This window comes from Lepisosteus platostomus, chromosome 3, assembly GCF_059453375.1.
Source record: "Lepisosteus platostomus isolate fLepPlt1 chromosome 3, fLepPlt1.hap1, whole genome shotgun sequence".
In the NCBI taxonomy this organism is placed as follows: Eukaryota; Metazoa; Chordata; class Actinopteri; order Semionotiformes; family Lepisosteidae; genus Lepisosteus; species Lepisosteus platostomus.
The window spans coordinates 59,147,307-59,174,181 of record NC_142613.1 but is presented as its reverse complement, the minus strand read 5'-3'; the positions used below and the strand labels follow the sequence as shown (position 1 = coordinate 59,174,181).

The window sequence follows — 26,875 nt, the reverse complement described above, 5'->3', positions numbered from 1 at the left end:
ATCTGAGCTGATTGTTCAAACCTGGGGCACAGTACATTCTGGCAACTGCTTCGCTGTCGTAGGAGTCTTCAACCTCAGTCCACCTGCAGAAATATGTTAGCTGAATGTGTCCTAAAAACAAAACGACAGGAGAAATCAAAACATTTTTTCCCTTGCATTTCTAGCAGAAGTGAACTGTAATTATTCCTTTGTAGCTAAAAACAGTATCATTAAGAATAATGGCATCATTAAGTACTAGAAGCTATTACTGCGGGTGAATTTGCCGCATTGATAATGAGGCTTTAGACAGGAAATGAAGATACTAATTACGGGATAAAACGCCTACTCAGTTAATTGGAAGCAACAGCGAATAAAAAGAAATGCATTTGCAAAAGTTCCTGACCTCTATCATTCAATAAGATGTTGTTTGGGTTCAAATCACGACACACAATTCCTTCTTGGTGAAGTGCCTCAAGGGCAAGAACCAGCTCCACCGCCCAGCGCTGAATATACACTTCAGGGATGTGAGCTTGGGACGCCAGGACTAAAAGTTCATCTAAGTCCTTGAAAAGCTGAGAAATATCTTTGTCTTCTGTCCCTTCTTCCTCACCGAGACATTGAGCTTTGCTCTCTTTGTCTTCCTTGTCATCTTGGCTGTCCTGTTCAAAAAGCAGAACCTGCTCATTGGTATTTGATTCAGCCTCTCCCAAGACACCTACTCTGTGTAAACTCTGCTCTGCCTCTGCTGAAGACTCACTTTTGGTCATATTTGGAGTCACTGTTTTCTGTGATGCATGTAAACTTAAAGACTCTGGAGCAAAGAGTTCCTGAGAGAAATCTGCAGACTCATCAGGCACTGTGTCACTTTCAGCTGCTTCCAAACTTAAAGCTAGACAACTGTCTTTGTGTAGTGCACTGCTAAATTGATCAAGGAGGTGCTTTTCATGACTGGCAGCTGAGGTATTTGAAATGGCACCTCTAGACACCAAGAGGTCATCCCCAAGAAACTGAGTGAAGAGGGTGTCTTGCCCTGTGCTGTTGTTGAGCTGTAGAACATCTGGCTTTCCAAACCTTGGGGATCCTTTAGTCTCTTCCACATGAACCGAAACAGATGAATCTGAGGATGAATCTGAAATTCCAGGCAAGTTTACCAGAAGGTCAGGTGGTCGTCCTTCATCACCTGCGTCTTCAACAACTGCATCTTTGAAAGAAATAACAGGGACTGACTCATTGGATCCTCTGTCACTATCAAAGGCTGCAAAGTCCATTTTGCTTCCTTTGACTGCCACATTGTCTAAAGGATATGTCTCTACAACTGTGGCAGATTGAAAAGGCTTGGGGGGCTCGATCTTTAGCCCTGAGACCTTGTCACCTACCTCAACACCCAAGACATCACTTGCACTGTCTTTGCTGTCTATCCTGAAGAACTCCATAGGGCTCTTTTTTGACTGGTCTAGAGAATCCACAGTCTTGGAGGGACTGAAGACCTCAGAACTGACATCTTCTGTGAAGAACTTCAGCTCCTGAGTAGTGATGGGGGAACAGAGGCTGTCATTGCTGAGCAGGGAATGTGGTCTTGATGATGGTATTACCTCACAAGCCCCAGTGTGTTCAACTTCCACTTTCAACAGAGGATCCTCAGTCAGGGAGCCAGGCTCAATCTTCTCCTGCTCATACTCATTGCATAAGGTCAAGTAGCTGTTGGTGCACTCTTCTTCGGAAGTAGCACCAGAATCAAACAGTGCACGAGAGCTATCCTGTCCATCATCATCCTGAGTGCTGCTATCATCTTGGGAACTTGGGGTGAGGCTGGTCTTCAAAGGCAGGACTTGTAGTGTTTTGATGTTCCCCTGTTCCCCAGATTCAATGCTGCTGCCTGCATCCTCTGTTCCAGACACGAAGTGTCCATCTGTGTGAACTGATGTAATGTGCGACTTCTGAATGAAAGGGATGTCAAAGCATTCTTCCGGGCTTTTGTTCAGGAACTTGCTCACATAGGACCATAGTTTTCCACCTAAATACATAAAAATACAAGAAAAACATTCACAACAGTGATACTGAATATACCACTAATGATTAAACTTCAAAACACATAACAGAAAAAAAACCAAGATAACTAAATCTTCAGGGATAGCTCACAGAATATTTCGTCCTCACTTGGTCCATTTTTAATATTTGCTATTACTTTTTTAAATTAAGATACATTTGTTTCAAGAGTTAATTTTCTCCCAGATTACACTGTTATACTGTAGCTCTAACAATTTTTTTAAAATAAGAACATGTAGATTACAACACCAACAACTCCAGCTAAAGTGGTTTCTGCAAATAAGACAAGTCAGGAAAGACAGACAACTGTGTCAGTGCTTACAAGCATTTTATGTTTGTTTTCATATCATGCAAATTTTATCAAAGGTCTACATCCAGGATTACAATTTTAAATCATTTTGAAATATATCAATGTCCGTCTTGTGCACTAGAGATTTGTAAAGTATGATTAGTGAAGATGGCATCTCACTGCAGTAATGCAGCTCAAAATGCAATGCATACTTGCTTATCTCAAGCATACTTATAAGCCACTAAACATTGCTGAGTAGGAGGCAAAACTTTGCTGAAGTGAAAATAAATATAACAAAGACAAAAGGATATACAGTAAGAAAATAGAAGCTGATAATGTACAGTATTTACAGGTGGTTGTAAGAACATAATGTCAAATTTTAAGGGTGGTTAGCCTTAATGGATGACATGGTTGCACAGTGGGTAGTGTTCTTGCTTTGCAACCCTGGGGTCCCAAGTTCAATTCCTGGAGTGCTTTCTGTGTGAATCTTGTATGTTCACACTGTGTTTACATGGGTTTCAGCCAGGTAAGCCGGTATGCTCCCCCAGTCCAAAAACGTATTGGTAGGTTAACCGGCTCCTGGGAAAAATTGGCCCTGGTTTGATTTGATTTTTTAGATCACTTTATTGGCCATATACAATTTCTTGCATTAGGAATTTGTCTTTTCGCAAACCCCAGCTTGCTCTCCATCAGACACACAGGCACACAGACAGGGAGAGAGAAGCTTGGGGTCAGAGTGCGGGGTCAGCCATTTATATGGCGCCCCTGAGCAGTTCAGTTAAGGGCCTTGCTCAGGGGACGAACGGAGTAAGATTCCTCTGCCGGCTGCGGAATTTGAACCGGCAACCTTCCAGCCACAGGCGCAGATCCTTAGCCACAGAGCCACCGCTCCGCCCTGTTTGTCTGTGTGTGCCCTGTAATGGACTGGCATTCTGTCCAGGGTGTATCCTGTCTTGCAGCCATTTCTTGCCGGGTAGGCTCCAGCTCCCCTGTGACCCTTGCTGGATCAAGTGGAAGGATTTGCCTCAAACTCAGTTCTTTAGGACTGGCTTCAAGATTGTTTTACTGGAATAGCAGTGTAGAAATGAAAACATTCAACAGCCAGATAACAAAGGACAAGCACTACAAAAGGAGAAAATTTTATTGCTTTCAAAGTTTGAGAAAAAAAGTGTTAATTCACACTTAATATTATGTATGACATAGAGAATAATCAAAATGCATGTAATTAAGAAATGCAGCTTTATGTAAATGTGATGGTACTGTAGCTGTGAAGCCTAATACAGCAGTCAGACTCTGTTCTGATGTGTCTTTAGCTTATCACAATGAGACAAATCTATTAAAATACCAACCTGATACATACAGGCATAACTTTAAATTTCAATTTAATCTTCTTACTGTATTGCATTCTATCAGTCAAAAGCTATTAGCACTTTACTTTCATTAAGACACCCTAAACCTTTAATACTTATGCAGTCATATGCAAATAATCATTAATGCAATTTAACAAAATAGGGCTTGTGCACTATACATTATTTTTATGCATCAATTGTGTTCCAAAATCACTCTATAATAATAGTTGAATTAATACTGTGTACATAACTATGTAAATCTATTAAGACTAATTTCTTTGATTATTTTGGTATTCAGCTCAGGATTCTTAAAGATGTTTTTTTTTTGCCTTAGTTGTATTGACTTGCATTAAAATGACTCTATTATTAAATATTATTACAAGTGTAGTCTCCAGACCAGTATCTTAATTATAATTTATAATGGATCTTATTCCCAAACAGTAAATCAAGGAAGAAAGAAATATTAAACTGTATATTGAAGACAGTATAAAGACAAAATAATTTTGCTGACCCTCTCACTAGTTTTAGTCTTTAAACATCAAGTTATACCTATACCAGCTACAGGCAATCCTTGTGTTAGCAAAGAATATTTTGTCCCTTGTTGGAATCCCTCTTAATATTCTAAAATAATATGAATAAAATCTAAATAACCTCACACCCAAATCTAATCTTAAGCCTACTTCTTAAAATGCCTTGCAGCTGCCTTTGAAAAAATACATGCACAGTACATATTGTTTGCATACCTACTGTATACAATTGCATTTTAAGACTGACTGGAGTAAGGCCCTGCCCAGAGTAGGCATTCAAGTCATATTAGCTGCTTTGAAATCATACTAAAATTACAGTGCCTATAGAATGTCTCCACACCCTTCCCAAAGTAACACATTTCGTGGCCTAACTGCCTCAAATCCTTTAAACATTGTAACACACAACTTCCAAGTGAAAAACGAATGCTCAAACATTCTGAAAAGTAATTAAAAATGAAAATCTAGAAAATGATCTGCTTAAGAAAACTCCAAACCTTAAGTATACTGTACATACAGGTGATTATGAGCTGCAGGAAGCTATGCATATAAGGGAGTATTAATGAAAACTGTTCTATGTACTTACCAAGTTCCTTACATTTATACTCCACGTTTTACCACAAACAGAAATTGCTTTAATCTAACCCACTTCATCCAGGACTGTACAGCATCATCTACATCGGTAACATGCAGCACGTCAGCAGGCCCACTTCTCACAGATAATACAGAATAAAATGCTTCACCAACTGAATTAAGGGAGAAAATTAAGTAGGCCAGATTGGTGCAAGCTGGGGCTCAATTAAGTAAGGACACTGGAGCTAACACCCTTATTTTTATGCATAGTGGCATAGGACTTTTAATGACAAAGTAGTCATTAAAGAGTACAAAGAATAATTCCTGTTTTTATGAGATTGTTGTACAGTATGTAGTAGATTTAAGGCTTTTATTTAGTTCTTGGTCAAGGTACATAAAATTCTCAAGTGTAGTATAAGTAGGACCAACCCAGGGAACAAATTCATAACACATAATTCCTGTGTAATTGCTTACACTTATATAGCACTTTTCTGTATGCTAAACTCAAAGCGCTTTACAGGTAATGGGAACTCCCCTCCACCACCACCAATGAGCAGCTGGATGATGCGACAGCAGCCAAAGTGCGCACAGTAAACTCACCATACATCAGCTATTAGTAAAGAGGAGAACATAGAGATGAAACCAATTCAGAAATGGGGATTATTAGGAGGCCATGATCGGTAAGGGCCAATTGTAAATTTGACAAGGATGCCTGGGTAACACACCTACTCTTTTTGAGAAACACCCTGGGATTTTTAACGACCACAGAGAGTCAGGACCTTGGTTTTATGTCACATCCGACGATGCCTTTTTACAGTACAGTGTCCCCGTCACTATACTGGGGCATTAGGACCCACACAGACCTCAGGGCGAGCGTCCCCTGCTGGCCCCACAAACACCTCTACCAGCAGCAACCTTAGGTTTACCCAGGAGGTCTCCCATCTAGCTAATGGCCAGGCTCACACTGCTGAGCTTCAGTGGGTTAAGCATAAAAGTTATACCTGAATACAATTGGAAACTAAAAGGGAATTATTTTAGACTAGGGACACGAAAAAGTTCTTAAAAGCTGTGGGTATCTGGAATAAGTATCCCAATGTGGTGGTTGATGCCCAAACTCCAGGTTCCTTGAAGAACATAATGAACAGACTTTAGATTCACTTAGCTGCTGATCTATTTGATATGCAATATAAACTACAAATAGATACAAATAAACTACTGTGACTGTGATAGAACTGACTGAAGGAGTGACATTTTCTCTTGGTGATGATACTGCAAGTCTGAAAGTGCCCAATCAAATCACAGTGGTCTCTGTTTCACCTAAATCCCAGAAAACCCTGGTTGACTAATCCTAAATCAGCAGTACTACAGCATGCCAGTTGTGCACTGGTGCGGTTTCAAAAAGCCTAAATGCAATGGGAGTTTGGATTTTATATTGAAGTGTAATTTTTGAGTGCCTACAGAAACAAATCAAGAGCTATTTTTAATATTTTGTATCTGCTCAAGCAACAAGTAAAATAAATTATTTTGTGTTGTAATAAACTTTTACAGTTACTTTTTCCAGTTGCGTCCAAAATGTATCCCGGTAAAGAATGGAAAATGGCAAACATTGTACAAGAGTTAGATAAAAAAAATTACCAAAAGTTTTCGCACCTGATTTCCTAAATCAACCACCTGGGAGTGACAAAAATAATAAAATCATTCTAATGGTGCTTGAGAGCTAAAACATGACATATGTAATCTGAGCGAGGTTAGTAAATGCTCAGCCTGGAATAAGTCATTCCTCATTCCAATGATTTACCAGTGCCCAGTATTTTGTGTTGTAATAAACTTTTACAGTTACTTTTTCCAGTTGCGTCCAAAATGTATCCCGGTAAAGAATGGAAAATGGCAAACATTGTACAAGAGTTAGATAAAAAAAATTACCAAAAGTTTTCGCACCTGATTTCCTAAATCAACCACCTGGGAGTGACAAAAATAATAAAATCATTCTAATGGTGCTTGAGAGCTAAAACATGACATATGTAATCTGAGCGAGGTTAGTAAATGCTCAGCCTGGAATAAGTCATTCCTCATTCCAATGATTTACCAGTGCCCAGTATTCTAGGTTCCTTAGATCCGTGTCTACTTTACATTCCTCCATTTGGAGGTGCTTTGGTGATCACAAATCCAGCCTTAAAGCCCCTACACTCTTCGAAATCCAACCCCACAGACATCAGGGAGGCTAATTTACACAGCATTCTTAATCTCATTTTTAAAACCTTATGGTTCCCGTTTGCAATATGTACATGCACATTTACTTTATCTAACATCTGCACTTCTGTTTTTATTTTTAACTAGTTTTGAAAAAAATAGTAAGCTGATCTGCACGAGGAAAACAATGCAAGATACTGACGTTCCACTCGCGTGTTAATGTGCAGGGATTCTAACGGAGAAGAAAGGATCAGATCACCATTTTGCTTGTGCCAGGGCTTTTATGCCCTTGATTCCATCTTCCAGATGAATCACTGCACAGCACAGTGTAGGTATTCTTGCAAGAAATCTTATCAACACATACCTGACTTCTAATTAGGGTGTTGAAATACACACTCGTTCTCACAGCATATAATAAGAACCCCATGTGTTGTTGCTAATAATGACCTGCAGCATCACCTGCTGTAGAAAATAATGACCTGTGACACAATGCATTCTTCTGCAACATCTGGCTGTGTGAAGGGCAGCAATAAAGAGCCATTAGCCTGGAATAAGGAAAACTGAAAATAACACTGCAGCACTTCTGCAGAAAGAAACCACTTCTGTCAGATAGTCTGGCATTGTTTTTCCCCCCTATTGCCTCTGTGCTGTTGATGCAGTAAATTAAAACAATTAAGCACAGTTTCACCGCAAAGCGTATTGTTCTGCTTGCACTCACCGAAACCTTAATCCAGCGCCTCACATGCAAGAAAAGACTGTAAGGTTTTGTAATGAGGCCAGCTGTTATTTTCCAGTGTGGCACAAACACATTCATTTATCAGCTGGGTATTAAAGGTTCCATACTTATTGGTTTATTCTAAGTAAATGAACATCAGGCGCATAATTAACAATGGGGGCAATTTAAAAACGGCACTTTCAAACTTAAAATACAAAATATCTTTTAAAGAGATAGAGAAGAAAAAAATAAGACAATGCTAGGTCACTGTTTGAGCTGGGAAAATGCCCTCCATTCACTGATGAAGTTTTGTGATGAAGGTTCTCAATTGCCAGGCAGTGGTTAATGAAAACCTTTCTGTTGCTGCCCTAGCCCCATTAAACACTATGGTTACCTAGGGTTACCCTCAGAGGAAGGGTAAAATGCCAGGAGTGCATCTGTGTTTCCATCTATGAAACGAGTATTTAAAGTCACAACCTAGGACCACTTCCACTTTCCACTGTCATACGGCTCTAGTCTTCTATTACGTGTTTCTGTTTAGCGTGAGGCACTTCTGCATTACTCTACATGATTATATGGGGGAAAAAAAACAATAGACCATTTTTAGAATCTTAATGCCCTAGATTTCCATCATGCTGCCAGCTAATATCACTTTGAAACTGTTTATGTTAAAAACTAGAACTGAGCAAAATTACAGTTTTTAGAAGGTATAAATAGTTCAGGATTTTAACATTTTTCCACTTACAAGGCCTAATTTATCATAAGTCATTTACCAGATTTAAAATAAATCATCGGTACCTTTAACTGCAGCATTTTGACATACTCCTACAGCCTTTACCCTTCATTTGCCCTGTATGTATTGAAGTGCGTTTTAGTAAGTTTACCAGGTGTAATGGAACAAAAAACAATAATAAATTAAAAAAGCAGTATGAAACACTTAAATTAGGAGCACATTTCAAGGTAGGCTGCCAGCCCCTTTGGCTAAAAGCTGCCAAGATTCTGGAAGTATCAGGAGAGAAGCCAATAAATAAAAGTCAGTCCCTATTCCTTCAATAACAGAGGTGTAACTAAACCCCACCGGATCAAACAACCCCTAACGACCATGGAATAATAGGATAAAAAAAATAAAACAGTGCTTAAAACAACTGACAGACCTTCTGCGTGCTGCAGTACAAGGAAAATGGAATCCTCAGAGATGATGTACTTGTGCAGACGCACCATGTTGGGCACACAGCGGGGGATGATGGTCTTTTTGTTCCTGCCGCACTCGCTACTTTTCCTCAGACCCTGACAGAGAACAAAAAGGTCAGTTGTACCCTCAGTTGCCTTTGGTGCATGCTGCGCTCTGTGTTTATCAACCAAACTAATCTATTCTTGTTACTCTCGACTTCAGAGAAACCACTCATCTGCTGCACCATGCCCCCAGTCCCCCGAGGCCCCGCTGATGGCATCTGGCGGGTATCCAGCGTACAGAAGATGGCACAAAGCTGCCATTAAAATCAATTACATGGGTCAATGTTTTTATTAGAGTATTTCTCAAACTAAGTCATCAGGATGGCACTTGCTGTTATTTTCCTGCGACCTTTCTGCACAAAGACCTTGTTAAATTGCAAAGTTTAAGGAGAGGAAGATCCAAGGCCATTAAAGGTCACAGTTTTATTGTTTTAACTACTGCTCTAGCGAGAGGGGGAAAAGGGCATCCGTATGACTTTATCATGAGATGTGTTGGTTATTGCTATTCTGTACATAACCTACACTACATCTGCAGCGAACACAAACACCAATCCATGCATGCAGTTGTGCAAATGTATTATTTCAGTCTCTAAATGATGTACATCAAGAAGTGATGTACTCATTTAACAGGCTAATTCGAATCCTTTTTATAACTGATTTCTGCCATTTTACCACAATATTTTAAGCGGGGCTAAGTCTTTTATTTTTTTGCAGTCCTGATATAATTTTCATGGACACTGCAGTGATTATGTTTGAATAGGCTGTTCAATAAAAAGAAAAAAAACTCGGATGACACATGCTATTTCTCTTTGTTTAAACCCAATTTTGTTAAGGAGAAGAAAAATGTCTCAAAGAAAAGTCTATCACTATACTTTGGATGTTAAGTAACAAATGAAGGAAGATGGAACCAAGCCTTTTTACAAATGTATTCTAATCAGAGGGACCGATCACAAATTAAAGGCAGTGTGCACTCTGAGTAACAGTACTGGCAATGCAGATTATTTTGAAGTAAGGCTGTCACAGACAAAATCATGATTTGATATTATGCCAAATAGAACTAAGCTTTGAAAAACAATTCCCTGTTTATTATTTTAAAATACATTATTAAATGCCACACATACAAAATGTGTATATATTGTGCATAGACACATCTTCATTTACATCTAATACATATAGCTTTATATCAGAAAAATAAACCAATGTGCCACTAAACATACAGCATATTTTACTTAGGTCTTGCACATCACATGACATTTTGAATTTTGCAGACAATTTCAATGTCATTATTGTTTCCAACTAAATAAATTACCCGTTTCAACAAGCTAACTTTAAACGCATCAGAAATTTTAATTCACATGGTTTATTAGTAACATTAACAGCAATGTGGGTAACTTAAATCCATAAAATGTGTGTTGCATGTATACTGCATATCTTACGTGTGAAAAAGATATGAAAAATCTGGCATCTTAATTCAGGGTTAAGGAAGCACAGATAATACAGAGGTTTCAAACGTAAACGGACAGGATGGGAGCAGGGATAAGCAGAGGTAGCCCGCTACAGTATGTGCAAGGCAAGCCAAGCATGTTTTAGAGTTTTAGCCATGTTGAGAAGCCTGTCTCAGCTGAGCAGTCCTGAGATTTGAACCTCTGGAACCAGGCTTCCCATGACATGCTTTGGTATGTTGTAGTGAATGGAGAGATAAGACTAAATGCTTTATCATACTGAGGGACTTTAAATTTGTGAAGAAAAGTAAATAAAAAAAATACTGGGTGTAATTTTTAAAGGAAATAAAAATGAGAACCTTACATAATTTTCATTTTTACTAGATTCATTCCACAAATTTACAACCATTTAAAAATATTTTAAAAATTACATTGACCACAATTCTGTTCCCAGCATCACATATCTCTCTATTAAAATTAATAAAAAATAGAAAAAATGTCAATATGTTTAGCTGCTGTTACATATAATTACAAACATTTTATCCATTTTCTCACCCATTATCCTTGGATCACATTTAGTGTCATGCAAAAGTATTCGCTCCCTTCCAATAACCTCTCATTTAGTTCAATTACAAATGGGTATGCAATTTTTATTCAAAGTAAACAACTGTAATCAAAATCTGAATGCTAAAACTGAACGCTTTTCATGGGTGAAAAAGTTAAAAGTCAGGATAAACTGCAAATAAAAATAATAAACCTAAAATGTTAATGGCATAACTATTCACCCCCTGAGACAGTACTTTGTAGAAAAATGTTTGTCGGCAATTACAGCTTGAGAGTTTTTTTTGCTATAAGTCTCTATTTACTTTGGACTGCATGGAAATTGGATGGTGAAGTTTTCATCTATTCTTCCGTGCAAACTTGCTCAATCTCTATCAAATTGGTGGACAGCAATCGTCAAGTCTTACCAAAGATTGTGTATCAGATTGAGATCGCTCAGATTTGGGTCACTGTTTTGTACAAAATGATTTTTCTTTCCATTTTTGGTCTTTAGTAGACTGAATGAGGTGTTTCTCTAAGATTTGCCTATATTTTGTACCATCTATTTCCCTTGATCTTGACAAGCTTCCCAGTGTCTGCTGATGAGAACGAACCCCATAACATAATTCTATCACTACCCTTGACAGTAGGGGTGGTGCTAACTGGGTGATGCAGTGTTGGATCTGCATCAAACAAAGTTTGCATTTACACCAAAATATTACAATTTTGTCTCATTTGACCATCAAAATAGGTTGCCACATTTGCATAATCACATAAATGTTTTATTGCAAATATCATGCAGGATTTGCAAAGGTCTGCCTCTCTTATAGGCCAGCTTTATGGAGCAACTGGGACATCACATCTTCCTCTCATTTCAGCCATGAACTCCATAGCTCTTTCAAAGTCACCATTAGTCTTTGAGTTCCATATCTAACTAACAATGGTATGTTACACAGTTGCATATAGTTTCATCCTTGCCTAACTCGAAGCACCTGGAGAGGAATTCAGATCTAGGCAATGCCAGGATGGCATGATAAGCCATCCACCTCCATCTTCCACTTCTTGATGCACAACAGGAAGTTCAGTGGCTTTTAGATTTTTATACTCCTCTCCTGACCTACACCTTTCTACAATTTTATTGATGATTTGATTTTAAAGTGCCTTAGTCTTCATGGTAGAAATTCACTACTTGATTAAGGGACTGGTGTATTTATTCTGTCCTCACACTGACAGAGGCCACTCAACTTATTATGTGATTTGTCAAAGTAATTTGGAGCATCTGAATTTATTTATGCTTGCCTTAGTAAAAGGTGTGAATACTTAAGCACATAAACATAGTGCATGTGCATTTTAGGCTTTGATTTTTCTTTGAGATCTGTGCTAACATTTAACTTCTTTCATCTATAAAATAAGTTAAACATTCACTCATGTAAACACGTAACACATCATTTGTAAAGCACAAAAAGGGATGTCATTGGAAGGGAACAAATTTTGCACTGTATGAAAATTTTATTTGCACCAGTGATTTATATATACAACAGTCACCGTTTCTGTCACTTACTTTCAAAATGAATGTCTCCTGTGTCCTTTTATCTATAACCAGCAGCACCTGAAGATAAAAAAGAGTCATGAGAAAGCAAACAGCGCAGTCCCTAAGTGCTTGACTATGTAGCTCAGTACATTTACACAAAGGGGTAAGGAGAACACAAAATGAAAGGTTTATCATTTTGAAATCACAAATAAACAATGCAAGTCAATAAAATGTAAGGCATAAACTTAAGAGTGATGCATTTGAAACGTTATTTATGTGGTTTGGAGTAGACATACAGTTGTGCTGCAGAACGAACAGTTTCTTCTGCACATGTGAAGTCAAACCCCACTGTCAGTGAAAACTCTCAAAACGTCAAGAGGAACAAAAACGTTAAATACCTTTAATACAACAGACGTAATTCACTGAAGATATAGAAAATAAACACTTTGGCATGTATAACAAAGTCAGAGGGACACTTAGTGATAGCAATCTTCAAAAACTACATAGACTGCAGAATGCCAAACAGTATATACCAACATTTAATTCCATCATGCCAACCTAACTAGAAAGAAGTTGAACATCCTTAATATTCACAAAATGAACCTAAAGAACCTAAAGCAGATCTAAGAAATATTAAATATTTAAGTTTAATTAAACATGCTCTGACAAAATAAGCATTCAATTAATTTATGTGTAAAATTCCATAAACAAACAGCAAGATAATTTAATACATGTGCACTACACTATGAATTAGATGACAGAACTCCAAAATGCAGTAAGCTGTTCTTAAAGTGCTGCTCTGTAGATTTGTCAGACATCAAGAGAACAGACCAAAACCTTACAAAACATCATCAATTTCACTGCTACTCAGTAAATGTTGAAGTAACAACTTTGAAACCAAAATACAATTTTTAAATGTTTATCTCTCCTAAGTCTTACTATACATGTTAAATTAAAGATTGTTAAATATTTTTGATGTATTTGTGTTGTTATTTTATTTCTAGATTTTGAAAATCTCATCCAAATGTGTAATTTATCTCATGGAAACATCACAAGGCTTTAACACACCTTATCAACCTAAGGAAGCATACTAGAATTTTCATTTGGCTAAAAATGAAGACTGTCTAGCAAGCCACTATTTAAAATATGCTGAAAACAACTGACCTAATCACCACATCCCTTACCAATTATCGAACACTTCATTTGATTTTGAGCCCATCTTTAATTAGCTCTCTGCTCAAATCACAGCTCAAACCAGACATTGAGGTAGCGCAATTGAAGAGCATAATACTACAAGCCATCAGACCTATCACTTGCAAATACAAAAACTCCCTTAATAAGGTTGTCGCCTAAACTGATAAAGTGGTATATGTAAATTAATAAAAATACAGGTTTAGCATTTTGTTGTTATGTTCAAATGTAAAACTACTAACATGCTCATGTAGAATATTTGTGCCATTTTACAAAAGTAATCATGAGCTCTAAAAGGTGAAAAGTGGACATTGTGAAGATCTGAAATATAAAAGTTTTCTTTTTTTTCATTTTACAGTTCATGGCCTTGTTACCTTTAACCATGTTGCTCAGGAGGTCATTCAGTAATTTTCTCCACTGAAGAAGCCCAGATCAGATCAACAAAAGCAAATAACTTCTTTCATCATCAATGTCAGCTTCTGTATCTTAAGAAAAATCCCCTTCCTGCGTTCTTGATGCTACAGGCACAGCAGCAGGGCTGCTTCAAACGGATGTATTTAGATTTTGACCTTTCAGTTGCTGGAAGCCACCACAGTACTCAAGTAAAAACCTAGAGGTCTACAATAAAAAGAAAAAAGAACTGCCCACAGGAGGCGCTGTTGGAGGCTGTCCACTCTTATCGCAGTAAAATATAAAGACAGATGCACCCTTTTCTTGAAAGGTGATGTCAATGATGTCTGAAAGACGAATGTTTGGATGTGAAACGTACTTTTAGCAAACAGTATTTCAAATTGAATTTGGTCATCCCCAAAACAATTTTTACCTTCCCAAAGTTTGCCTTGCACTCAATTCAATTTTGTGAAAAACATTTAACCAGGTGTAAAACTAACCAGTTACATATGATTTAAAAAGTATACAATTAAATTGGTGTTTAAAAGTATTTGGTTTCCTTTTAAGCAAAATATTTATAACCACTTGACTCATCAGTCCAGAGAACATTTTTCCCGTAGTCTTGGGGATTGTCCAGGTGCTCCTGGAGTACTTTGAGATTTTCTGGATAAATCCCCAGGCTGCTCTTGAGGAGATCTTGGCAGGATCTGAGTAGAATCATCCAGATCCTGAATATGCTTCATCAGTAGACTATCTGATAGTGTATGGACGCAGCCCCCCAAAATTTAAAAACACATTTTGTAATCCTCTACAGACTGATGAGAATTAACTTGTCTTTTTCTAAGGTCCTCTCTTTTGATCATAGCATGATGTGTTTCAACACACAACATTTCTGACCATTATATAGCACAAGGCTGCCCAAACTCAGTCCTTGCTTGTTACCCACGATGCAATCATCGGTTTCTCATTACCCCCTTAACTGTGCTAGATAATATAGGGTTTTACTTATTATTACGTATACGCTGATTCTTAATTCATTTTTTCTACTTCACACACCACAGCATCTCAAAACATACTGAAACAGTAAATATGTGGTTTGGTTTTAATTAAACAAGGGTATCAGGGTTATCAATTCCAATAATGATAGTGGGGATTCACAAACTATTTCAGACCTCTGCACAGTCTTTTATGAAGATACAATATTTGCAGTAGATGAATACCACTATATCTATATTCTAATAGAATATAAGAAAACTTACAAATGAGAGGAAGTCATGAGGCCCACCCAGCCTGCTTGGCAGTTGGCAGCTAACTGATTCAAGGATCTCAGCCACGGTTCTATAAAGAAGCCGGGGTATTGACTGGGTAAGTTGTTCCATACTTCCAAAACCCTTTACTATATGAAAAAATCACATTCTGCCTCCATGAAGCTGACACTATTTTAATTCTAATACACAAAGGTAGATAAAAACACCACAAAATAAAAAACACCTCAGTTTATAGAAATGAGGACAAAAAATAAGGCAATTTAAGAAAATAAAAATCAATACCTACTTTTAAAGCATGAAACACTACTGAGTCTTCAATAAAACAGCAATTTGTAGCATAAACATAACCAGTTACATATGATTTTAAAGTATAGATTTAAACTGGGTTCTGAAATATTTTAACATTTCCTTTTGGTCTCAAGCAGAGTACAAAACTAATAGAGGGGTGATACTGTACCTCTATTAGTAAAAGATTGAACCAGCAACGGCAAAGTTCGTGTCATCTTCACACTACACTGAAACATTAGAAATTCTTTAATTTTCCCCTCATGGAGCGGTTCCTCACAAAGAGACACTATAGTACAGAACATATGTGACTGTCTTTTTTTCTAGCATGGCCCCTGACCCCTGTTTTTTCCCAAACAGGTGTTGGCTAAATGATTATAAATCGGCCCCTGGATAAACATTCATTGACGAGCCAAGCAGGGCCGGCACTAATATAATTAGAACACAAACATCAGGCCAGTGAAAGCTTTCCATCTGTTTGACAATCCCATTTAGTTATCTCTTGCAGGCCGGCAAGGAGGAACTTTAAGAAAAACGTGTCTGCCTCCCCTGCCAAGTCATCTGATACCACAGTTAATGCAGTCAGTACAGCTGGCTAGTACCTGCAAGCATGTTTGAGAATGTCTGTAATTACCTAGGAGAGAGAGAAAAACTTCCTTGCCTTTTTAAGTCATGAAGGAGACACAATCCCTGAAGGAATCACCAAAGTCTTTTATTCTCCCTTTCATTTCAAGGACAAACTGGCAGAACACATTACACTTGTCCTGATTAAATCTCATCACTTCTACCTTGTCCTGAAACCTTCCTCTAAATGATTTTGCTTCATTCCATGCTACTGAAGTACTTAAAATAAATTAAAGTAACGAACGACAGACCAACTCACAACTGCGTTTAGTGATTCTGCTTCAGCTAAAGAAGAGAATGCACAAGTAAAAGGTAGTTTAGAGGTAAAAAAATAATTCAGTCTACGATTATATTACTATATTGTTACAAAAGAGCAGGAGGGGAGGAAAGAATCTGGTATTACATAAAACTGTTTTATTTTATTCTCCAGTTCAGCTGTAAATATTCAGTAAATATTAAGGCTGTAACTTAGACAAAACAAGCAAACATTAATACTAACAATAACACAACTATGCAATGGTTACAATGTAGCACAATGTACAATCAATGGGATCTAGAATCTTAGTAGAAACTAGAAAATTGGGGATTCTATGCCTTTAATCCAAGAACACAACAAAATACTTAAAACATGTGAAAGGGGGAACAAACCGAGTCCTATGCAAGACTAAATCTTCCTTTTCCCTATTCTCTCAATGCATCATTAATACACTGTAGTAGAGAATGTTTTAATACTAAGGATTTCGCAATAAAGGACATCAGAATTTCCTAAATTTAAATAAACAGAATAGCATGCTCTCTTCCACATAATGCCCAAATGACCTAGCCGGTTCCAAGACTGATAAGAACATGCATCTGTGACATGGCTCAAGCCTTGGAGAAAGAGAATGATGCCCCCCCTTCCTTTTTATCTTTTCTTCTTTGTCTGTCTTCCATGTATTTATTTCAATTACCTCCCTAGGAATGGCAAGTTAATGTTGCCATTCTTTGATATCGCAGTCTAAATGATTTACTGTGAAGTTATTTATCTACAATAAATCAATAAGAATAACCTGTGATCATCTATGACATACTTTAAGTGTATTTGTTCCCCAACCCACAAAAAGCAAAACGAAAACAAAAAATACACTTTGTTCCAAACTGAGAATGGCAACCAAGCAGGGAAGTATAAATGTGCCTTAATTTGTTTTTTGACCTCTTCTGTCATAAAAATATTGTCAGTTCTGTAATAATCAATACAAATGTATATTTAAAAATAAGGAACATTCAGGCTAAGCTTTCTCAAACATTCTTTGACAAATACAAATAACTTGGATACAGATACACTGTATAAATGGCCATCTGAGATCATTTGACAAAGGAAGAAAAATTTCTACTTCCTGCATAGGGCATGTCAAAATCAGTAATTTTAAGTGATATGCCCTGTGCTGCCAACAACGATGACAACTCATAACAACAAAGCTACTGTTTGATGAAGCAATTAACTTTTAATTTGAAACTGCTCCTAGTTTCTATCAGATAAAGTATATGAATAGGCAGTCTTTAAATGCCCCATCAAAATACCTTCTCAATTGCTATATCACAAGTATTGTGAAAATCTTCAAAATATTGAAAGAAGTTGGAAACGGATTTTTATTTGATAAAAATTAATTTAATAAAATAAATGAATACAATATTTCCATTCTTGCCACTGCTATTATAAACTTAACATGACTCATTATGCACAATAAATAACTTGTCTGTTATTCAATATGAAAATAAACAGAACATTGCTACAGTACCTCTGCTACTACAAGTAATATGATGAACAGCAAGGAAATCTTCATGGGCTTCTTCTTATTCTCTTAACTTTAGAGTCATAAATCACTAATCTGTCACTCACTAATTTGTTAATCTAATCTATTGCTCCCAAATTGCTTCAACAATAACAACGCAAAAGGCCAGTCTTGGTGGGCCAGCCTGAAGGCCTGAGCATCTGCTGGTGCCTTAAGTGGCTGGGGAATAACTCAGCGGCCCGAGTTAAATCCAGCACCGCACCGGTTAATTTCATCTGTCTGTTCCTTCCTAGCAGAAGACGCTCTTCTGCACTGCTGAGTCTTCATCAAACATGAAGTTAGGAAATGAACACCAGTTTGGCCAGTGGAAGCCTGAAGGTCTGCCATCTGCTGCAGTCCAAAGTCACAGTGGCCACCTTCAGAACATATGCATCAAAGCCCTGAGTGAACAGAATGAAGGAGTCCCGCAGAAGTCAGCAGAAGGCAAACTGCAGGCCCAGAGGCGGGTACCTGCCAGCCACCAGAAGAAAACCTGGTGACCCTTTAGAGTTCCCTCACACAGAATCACCAAGGTCGCCAGAGACACCAGCAGCTGAAATTGGAGCAACGGGGTGTGCTGTAAAGGCGGGGAAGACGAGGAGTGTGGACAGTGCACTGTACTCAGTGCAATCGCTCTGGGCATCTTTCACAGGCAACTTAAAAAGCAGAACAGCAGATTGCTTTTACAGATGCTGTAAAATCGCTAGTACAGTCTTTACTGGACTGGATACTTGAGTTACAAAGCAATCGTATTGATCCAATGGGAATTGTTTTCATAGTTATAGGGTTATCTCACCTTCAACATTTTTCTGGGGGGTTCTGTTACTTCTAGGGACTGTACAAGAAAGCACTTCCCGACACTGCGTTTTGAAAAGGGTGAAAATATTTAGTTCAAATTATTTTAACATGAAGCTGCGGACTGACATGTAACATCAAGAATATCCCTTGAGAAAGGAAAGGAGACAGATGGCAGAACAAATATCCCAGCCTGAAGGTGAAAAAAGTGGCATTAACAAACTTACAATAAAGGAATTTATTATTTCGACTATCAATACCACATTTGTATAAAAAAATCCCTAAATTTAATACACGCAGAATGGCAATAGGTTAAAAAGAAAATAGCACTGTTCATAACTACAGAGGGATAATGTTGCCTCTAAAAGTCAAAGTTTGTGCTGCTATTTGATTAACATTTATAATTGTTGCAACATCTGAAACTATTTAAAAAGCAGCACTTACTAACAGCTATCAACAAAGCAAAAATGTGACCATCTTATTTAAAACAGAGAAAGGCACACCAATGATTAAACAAAAAAGTTAAATGACACTAAAAGAAGCTGACAAAAATGTGATTTCTTTTATACTGCTTTAGCCCATTCATATTCTATAGAACAGAGCTTATTATGCTTTCAGAATGTTAAACCAATACCAAAAAATAATTATTTAAAAAGATTCATAAAGAAATTCACTCTTGCATTTAATGAATACTACCATAATCACTTACTATACAATAAGATAGGTGAAAATGACTGGTACTGAGACTACAGCACTGCATTCCTACCCATTCCTTCATCTTTGTATTGTTGGAGATGCTGCAACTTGGAGCATATCCTCAGAGACAGATGGATATTTCTGGGTGGCAGATTTCTGCTTGAAACCATGACAGAAACCACAAACGCTTTAAATTTTAGGGTTGACCCTGAATTTCAGTCAGGATCTGCCTTTACATACCGGGCTTTGTAAAGACAACAAGAGTTGGTATCAGTTTCATAAACAGCAGACGTCAATCTGAAACCTTTACATGACTATGAAACAGTTAAAGAGAATTTGTGCTGTTTCATACTTTTCAACAAGAGTTAAAATGAAGTACAAGCCTATACACCAGAAGGTAAAAAAGAAAGATTACTGTGATTACTGTTTAGGTAAAGGAATCACATTATCTCAAGTAATCGTTTCCTTAAAATAGGAAGACAATATTTTTCACATTTTACTTAGTACTGTTATATTTGTTTTTTAATGACATTGCTTGAGTGCCAAACCACTGTTAAGATTATTATAAGACTATTAGTCATTCTTATTGTAATTTTATACAATTATTTTAATAGCATTATTCATCTAATAGCTAATAGTTTTCATTTTGGATGAAACATTCAAATATTCACTACTTGTATGGCAATCCAAAGAACAGAAATGTGCTCAAATACAGTATTCGTTGTTAAACACCCAAACATAAAATGACTGCAATTAAAAAGATGTTGTTTTTCCCCTCCCAAAACAAAAAAGCAAAAAATTAATCATGGGGGGAAAAAAAAACAGATTTTCTAGTTAATACGATATTTTATAACATCTGAGTCTGGGTCTCGTTTTTGTCTAGTCTACAATGCATATTCTATACTCCAAAACATTTTCACTTTTCTTTCACATCTGTGCCATTCAAGACAGTCACGCTCTTAGAAAAAAAAGGCATATGCATTGTAGTTATTTTATATAAAACAATTTTGAAAAATATTTTAAAAATTCCTTATTTAAATGATTTATCTTTTTAATCATGAAACCAACCTTGTGCATTTGTTACAGTTTTGAATGAGCTGCAATAAAACATAGGACACTTAAAAAAAAATTTAAATCGATATAACCTTTGGCCTGACCTTTTAAGCTCACAAACTTTGCATGACCTTACAAGACGTGCTTAGATTAAAGGCTTCTTTTGTCTATTTTGGTGGGTGCTCATCTTGCCCCCTCCCCTTTTCTCCCTAAAAGCAGATGCATTTCAATCCTTTTGCTTTTGTTTCATATCCTAAAGATCCGCCACTTCAAAGACAGACAGCCAGCATGAGGCTGATTTGTGACTGAACTCTCCAAGAGCTGCTCAAGAATTACCTTGTCAATCACCCCAAGGACCCTGAAGACCTTCAGCTCCTCCGCAGGACTCCTCAGGTTCCAAGAGGGCCTTGAACTTAGCAGCCCTGGAGGCTAATGGAAGATATCAAAGATTAAACATCAATCACAAAGCCACTTGAAGGAAGATAGCCTGCCGCAGCAAATGCCAGACTGAAGAAGAACTATATTTATCATAAATCAAGGCAGAGATAAAAGGTTAAGGCTGGGCAGCTTTTTTTACAGTTTTGTTTTTGCTTTTGTTTATTTAAATTTAAACCATATTATAATTTTACCAAGGGATTCTAAATCCATTTTATTACCACCAACTCCTTCTTTTAAGAAATAAAATGGCCTGGATTACTACACATATTTTATAAATAACACTACTGCATGTATTTTAACAACGCTGTAAAATAACTAAGCATTGTTCTAAAATGAAGACATTTTATCATTGTGCTTTTTGAAAAAAAAAACATTTAATTGCATAGAATATGAATCTTGTTACCCCCCCCCCACCCCAAACCAATCCTCAATTACAAACCAAACATCATGATTTTGTATTTCATATTCATGCAAGCTCATCTAGCCTGTGTGGTAGTAAGTAGCTAACTGAACTAGAATCCCATCCAGCCATTTATTGAAAGAAGCCAAGGTATCAGCCTCAACAAAATGACTGGGAAGCTTTTTTCTTACAGCCATAAAACTTTGCGTTAAGAAGTGCCTCCTGTTCTCTTCACAACCTGTTTGTAGGACATTCAGTTAAGCCTTGGATTATCCGGTTGTTCTTCTCTGGACTGATTCCAGAGCAGCAATATCTTATGAAAGACATAAGATAAATGGTATTAGATAAAACCTAATACAGAATGTCCACACTGCGGTATTGCACCATACTGAAGAAAAAAATACAGAAGCACTCAGTTAAACTTCATGTGCCAGATCCTAATGAGGACAGCCTTTAACGCTGATGTACATAGGTCCATGTCTCAGAATATCATGACCAAGTGGCAGATCAGGTATAGTAATATCAAAAGAACAGTTGGCTTTTCCATGAAACAATAGCTGCTTTCACTCCCAACTCAATACTTTAACCAGATTATGGCAATACTGCAATTATTATATATAGATTTTATATCAGTAAATAAAAAGAGAACATTACAACTGAAACAATAAAAGGACTCAGAGAAATGTTTAGATTCATACCGAAGAATCTGGTCAATGTGAAAGCAGTTCATTTTTACTCAATTTACAATAATCCTGTCAGTTCGTAAGAAATTGACAAATCATATAAAATCAATAAAACTGTTTTACAAACTGTGATCTTTCATCAATGCTTCTCCATTTTATCATCTCTCTTATTGTAATCCTGGCTGCTCAGTAGATACTGTATACAGCTGTTTAAGGGTGTTTGAACAGATAACTAAAAACTAGTGGAGACCAGATAGCTGGACAATTTATAAGGCTAGAATTTCCCCTGAACCCAACCCAAAAAAGAAAGCAGATAACACTTAGCAGGACAGGTAAACTGTAAAGCTTCAATGCATCCTCAACTGTCTTTCTCTTCATCTTCACCACTGATTTCTTCTTAACTAGTCAGGCCTATCCTAAAAGTAGAAGCTGTTTTTTTTCCATTTTGTGGAGCTTCCTTTTTTTAAATTCTACAGGCAGAGAATTGCTTTTTGGATGCATTTTCATTAGGGACTGAAGGTTTTCTCATTCTTGGCATGAATTTAGAGGACAGGCATACCTGTGGAGAATCAGTAATTTGATGGAAGCAGTCTTACTTACCTTTATAAAATAAGTTTACTGGGGTGGATAATGTTAGGCTTTAGAACTCACTCCAATTAGCAAATTTTAATTGTTGTAATTAGCATAATATTTGAGTGTTAAACATTTTGTGTTTGCAGTGCTGTGCAATAATTATTTCTTTTAAGCAATTCCCTAACATCGAACTATTCACATGAAGTCATGTGACCCCACTTAGTATTTCCTGTCCTGTGGGAGGGTCTAGTTATTTACCTTTTTGAAATATCTCTTCCTCATACTAGTTTAACAACTGAATAACACCAGACAACTACTTGAACCTGTATTATTGCTAACTTTGTCCATCCATTTTGTACAGTAACTTCCAAAATTACACTTACTGCACATAAAAATATTTTTGTAAGGTAATGGTGGACCTGGACAGACTGATGGACTGAAGACATAAAACGGACATTCAAATACTGTACACTGAACTAGATTTGAATTAAATCTAATCTTTTGCTTTATTAGCATCAACAAGGCTGACGCACACTAAAAGATATTGCTTTCAATTAAAGAGCAAGCTTTTTTAAAGGGCTCTAAAGTTCTTCAAAAGGGATTTTAAAGTAAGAAATGCAAGAAAAGTGCAAGAAATATTTCTCCCAAGATTCATACAAACCAAAGAGAGGAACCGGGGCTAATAAAATGAGAGAAACTCAAACCTCAGACTGTACGGAGTCGTTGTCCCCCGTCGCTTTCAGATACAGACTGGATATTTGTTCCGCACGCATCAGGTATTCTGCCGTTCTCTTCTTCACAGCTTCCCGCCGGGTGGGGCTGGGCTCACCTGGAGCGGTATAAGGACTTCGGTCAGAGCACATGGCAACGCTGAGCTTTTGCTCTGTAAATGGATTCCCACACAAGCCACGCGGACTGAGAAATCTGGCCGGCTGTGCAGCAAACCAACAAGCAGCCAGTAACTATGAAAGCACCAAAGCCGGAATGATTCCTTCAATAAGGGGAAAGAAAAAGGGAACACTGGAAGGCAATGGATGGCAGTCAGCACCTGATTGCACTAATGGAAGAAAAGGCCCACTGTGCTGGGAAGCTACTTATAATGCCTGTTTCAGGAATGCTTTGCAGCTGCAGAATTCCTCCTTCGCTGCCTGTTCAGGACAGAATCGGAAACCCAGAGCTGCAGCACAGAAAAATAATGCTGTGGATGATGATAAACTTACATAACTGCAGCTATAAATTTCATCATTTCTCTTACAAAAATTAAAACAAAACATGCTTTGTTCAGAATTTAAGTCTATCTAAATCTATTGGTAAAGATACCAATTTTCAATTACAGGAAAATAAATCAATTTTGTAGCAGCTGAACCATTTCAGGCTTTGTAAATTCAAGTACTGGATAGATCAAGCCCCTCGCCTTATTCCCAACAAACCTTTAAGAGCAGCAGACTCAGCTGCCACGTAATAGAAGCCTTTTGTGAAACGCTCAGCTACAAAATAACTCTAACACCAAATGTCATTGGGACAGTATATGTTGCTTTTAAATGAAAAGCCAAGGCTATGGTTATGGCACGCTAAGATTTTATTTGAGAAACTTTCAGAAATAATAAGCAATTCTGTTAGTCTTAATCAGCAGCAGAGAAGGCACAATTAGAAAATCATATAAGAACAACTAGCTACTATACGTACTCTCTTAAAATTTACAGATTACTTAAATTCAGATCCTAATTCTCTATTTTCATTAACTGCAATTAATTTCATTTGCTCCATCTACAGTGGATAACTTGCACAACAACAACTGACTGAACCAGCTGAGTTTTGTAGCATCCTTTTTATCCCTCCTATTTACAGTCAACAGTAGCTGAGCTGGCTCCAGACTGTGTTAAAGTCAACAGTGAAAACCACAGAAGAGACACAATATGCTGTGAAGATTTGAGATGATGCAAAACAGAATGACATGCCTTACTGTGAAATCTTAATTTGATCATATTTGTTTGTATGCAAATACTGGCCATAGATGAAGGTTTGAAAACAAGAAAATTGAAAAACCGTAACATAGGAAGGTTATAATCCAGAAGTGGCCATTCAAGCTATCGCGTTCATTCGGCTACAATAACGTGTTAAGCCAAGAATCACATTCAGCTCTTGGAGGTTTCAAGGGAACTGATGTCAACAATGTGGTTTGGCAGCTTGCTCTCGATACTTACCACCCTTTGTTTGTATGTATAATTTGCTCTTAGTCCTAAATACATTTCCTTGTAGCTACCAGTGTTGCCCCTTATGTTTTGTGTCTTGTATATATGCATACAAGAAATACTTAAATGCTGAACCATGTATTATGGTAATGCTGTTACACAGACAAGCTTGCTTGACTACTTTAGTGTATCATGCTAATTTATGAACAATTGGCACAAATCTAAAATATTATTCATTTTCCCAGGTGGTTAAAAGAATCTTATACACATTCAGATACAAGATATTACATCTCAGATACTGTACTTCTATATATGCTCCAATCCAGACATTTTCTAAATAAAAATGACACTTGTCTAGCTTGATTATGATGAGGATCTGTTTCATCATAAATGTTAACCACTACGCTTTGGTGTATGTACAGTACTGCAAACGCATCGCCTTTTCAGATTTGTAAATCAATCTGAAAAAACACTTCTGTCAAGAGAGTGTCTGATTTTAATTCAAAGTTGAGAACATGCTCTTCCATTGTCTATGGCTAAGCACACCTGTACCAGCTACTGGGTGCCAGTTAAATAATGATTTCCTTTTTTTTCAGCATGTGTAATAAAAATTTGGGGGTCTTATCTAAAAAATAGACAAAGGTGAAAAGGCATATTCTACACTTTTTGGTTTACATCCTTTGTGAAGAGTAATACAAAAACACTCAAGGATTAGCAGCTCAAGCGAACCTCCACAAACAAAGAGCAGGCAGCCTGTTCTACAATTAAGATCTCTTGAAAATAAATAATAATATAGATACATCTCTGAAACATTGTGATCACTGAATGGATGCTGCTATTTTGCTACAAGACCACATTCTCCTTTGAAATTTATAATGTGTTATTTCTTTATCTACCCGATTACGGCCTTTGTGATGCTTGAATGCAAAGCTTTATTCGCTTCATTTTCCAAAACAAAAATGCGATTTGAAACCCTAATAAACATATTGCTCGGACCAAAATAAAGAAAAAAACAGTCTTAATGACAACCTTGATGGGCTTGTCCCTCGTTCCCATCCATTTGCAGGGCTGCAGCTGCATCTCATACCGATCTGCATGAATGAAAGTACAGCGGCAAGAAACCTCCCACTTATTTTATTTTCGTCTCACTTTCCTGTAATTATTCGGTAAACTGTTTGCACAACAATACAGGAAAACATCTGCAAAAACAGGTAATTAATGTGTCAAGCCAAACTAATGCATTTTATATGGAGACTATGCTTCGTCAACTGTAATTATAACACATTTTTTCTAAGCAAATGATTATTTGTTGGATGATGCTTCATGTAACATGTAAGTGGTTATTTGGTTATTTCAAAAGTATGTATTTAGATGCATTATTTTTCATTGCAAATGCTTGTTAAACCGATCGAAAGTGGCCTTCCTTCAGTATTCGCTGATCAGTCATTTGCATCCTTCTGTCTAAAGGGCTGATTTAAAAATAAATAAAACTGAATTCTAACATCCATTAGCAGCACCAAGATGTGTTTCTTTAAACATGGTTTATTTAAATATGATCAAAATTAGCAGTCATTCAAATATGAGTTTTCAAGTATGAAATATAAATTAGAGAATTCCTCCATTTGTTAATTATGGGGAAAAAACAGTAAACGTTTTTTACAGTAAAGGACAGGACTGCTAACATCTAGCTGAAGCGCAGCTTTGTTAAAGCTTGGTTACCTGATACATTAGAACTAAAACAGCCCAGTTTAAGATTTAGTTCAAAATTGATCCAAAACTGAAAAGTTACTGCAGGTCTGGCATAGCAAAGTCATCAAATTGATTCTTTGAACAAGCGACAGCTGTAATGGACACACAAAGTATAAGGTAAGGAATATGTAGATTTTCAGAGGGTTTTCGAAAGTTACTTTTAAGAGGGTTTCATAAATTACATTTGGTAAGGAATTTACCAACTAGAAGTCGTGTCTAGTCCTGTAGTGTTACATTGGCTTAATACAGCTAGCAAACTAGTCAGGTTTGCAGATGATACCAACATAGGAGGAGTAAAAACTAGGCTTTTTCATAA

The 26,875-nt window shown here is 37.0% G+C and overlaps 1 protein-coding gene across 1 annotated transcript in view; it reads right to left on the bottom strand.

Annotated features, from left to right (window-relative positions):
• Window positions 1-26,875, bottom strand: part of rps6kc1 (ribosomal protein S6 kinase B1) — a 94,843-nt gene that overhangs the window by 35,906 nt on the left and 32,062 nt on the right. Inside the window, exons 8-13 of the mRNA XM_088626225.1 lie at window positions 23,323-23,447; window positions 20,861-20,953; window positions 12,442-12,489; window positions 8,820-8,952; window positions 383-1,993; window positions 22-111 (exon numbers count right to left, since the gene is read on the bottom strand). Coding sequence (XP_088482351.1) covers window positions 22-111; window positions 383-1,993; window positions 8,820-8,952; window positions 12,442-12,489; window positions 20,861-20,953; window positions 23,323-23,447 — 2,100 coding nt within the window. The remainder of the gene's footprint in view (window positions 1-21; window positions 112-382; window positions 1,994-8,819; window positions 8,953-12,441; window positions 12,490-20,860; window positions 20,954-23,322; window positions 23,448-26,875) is intronic.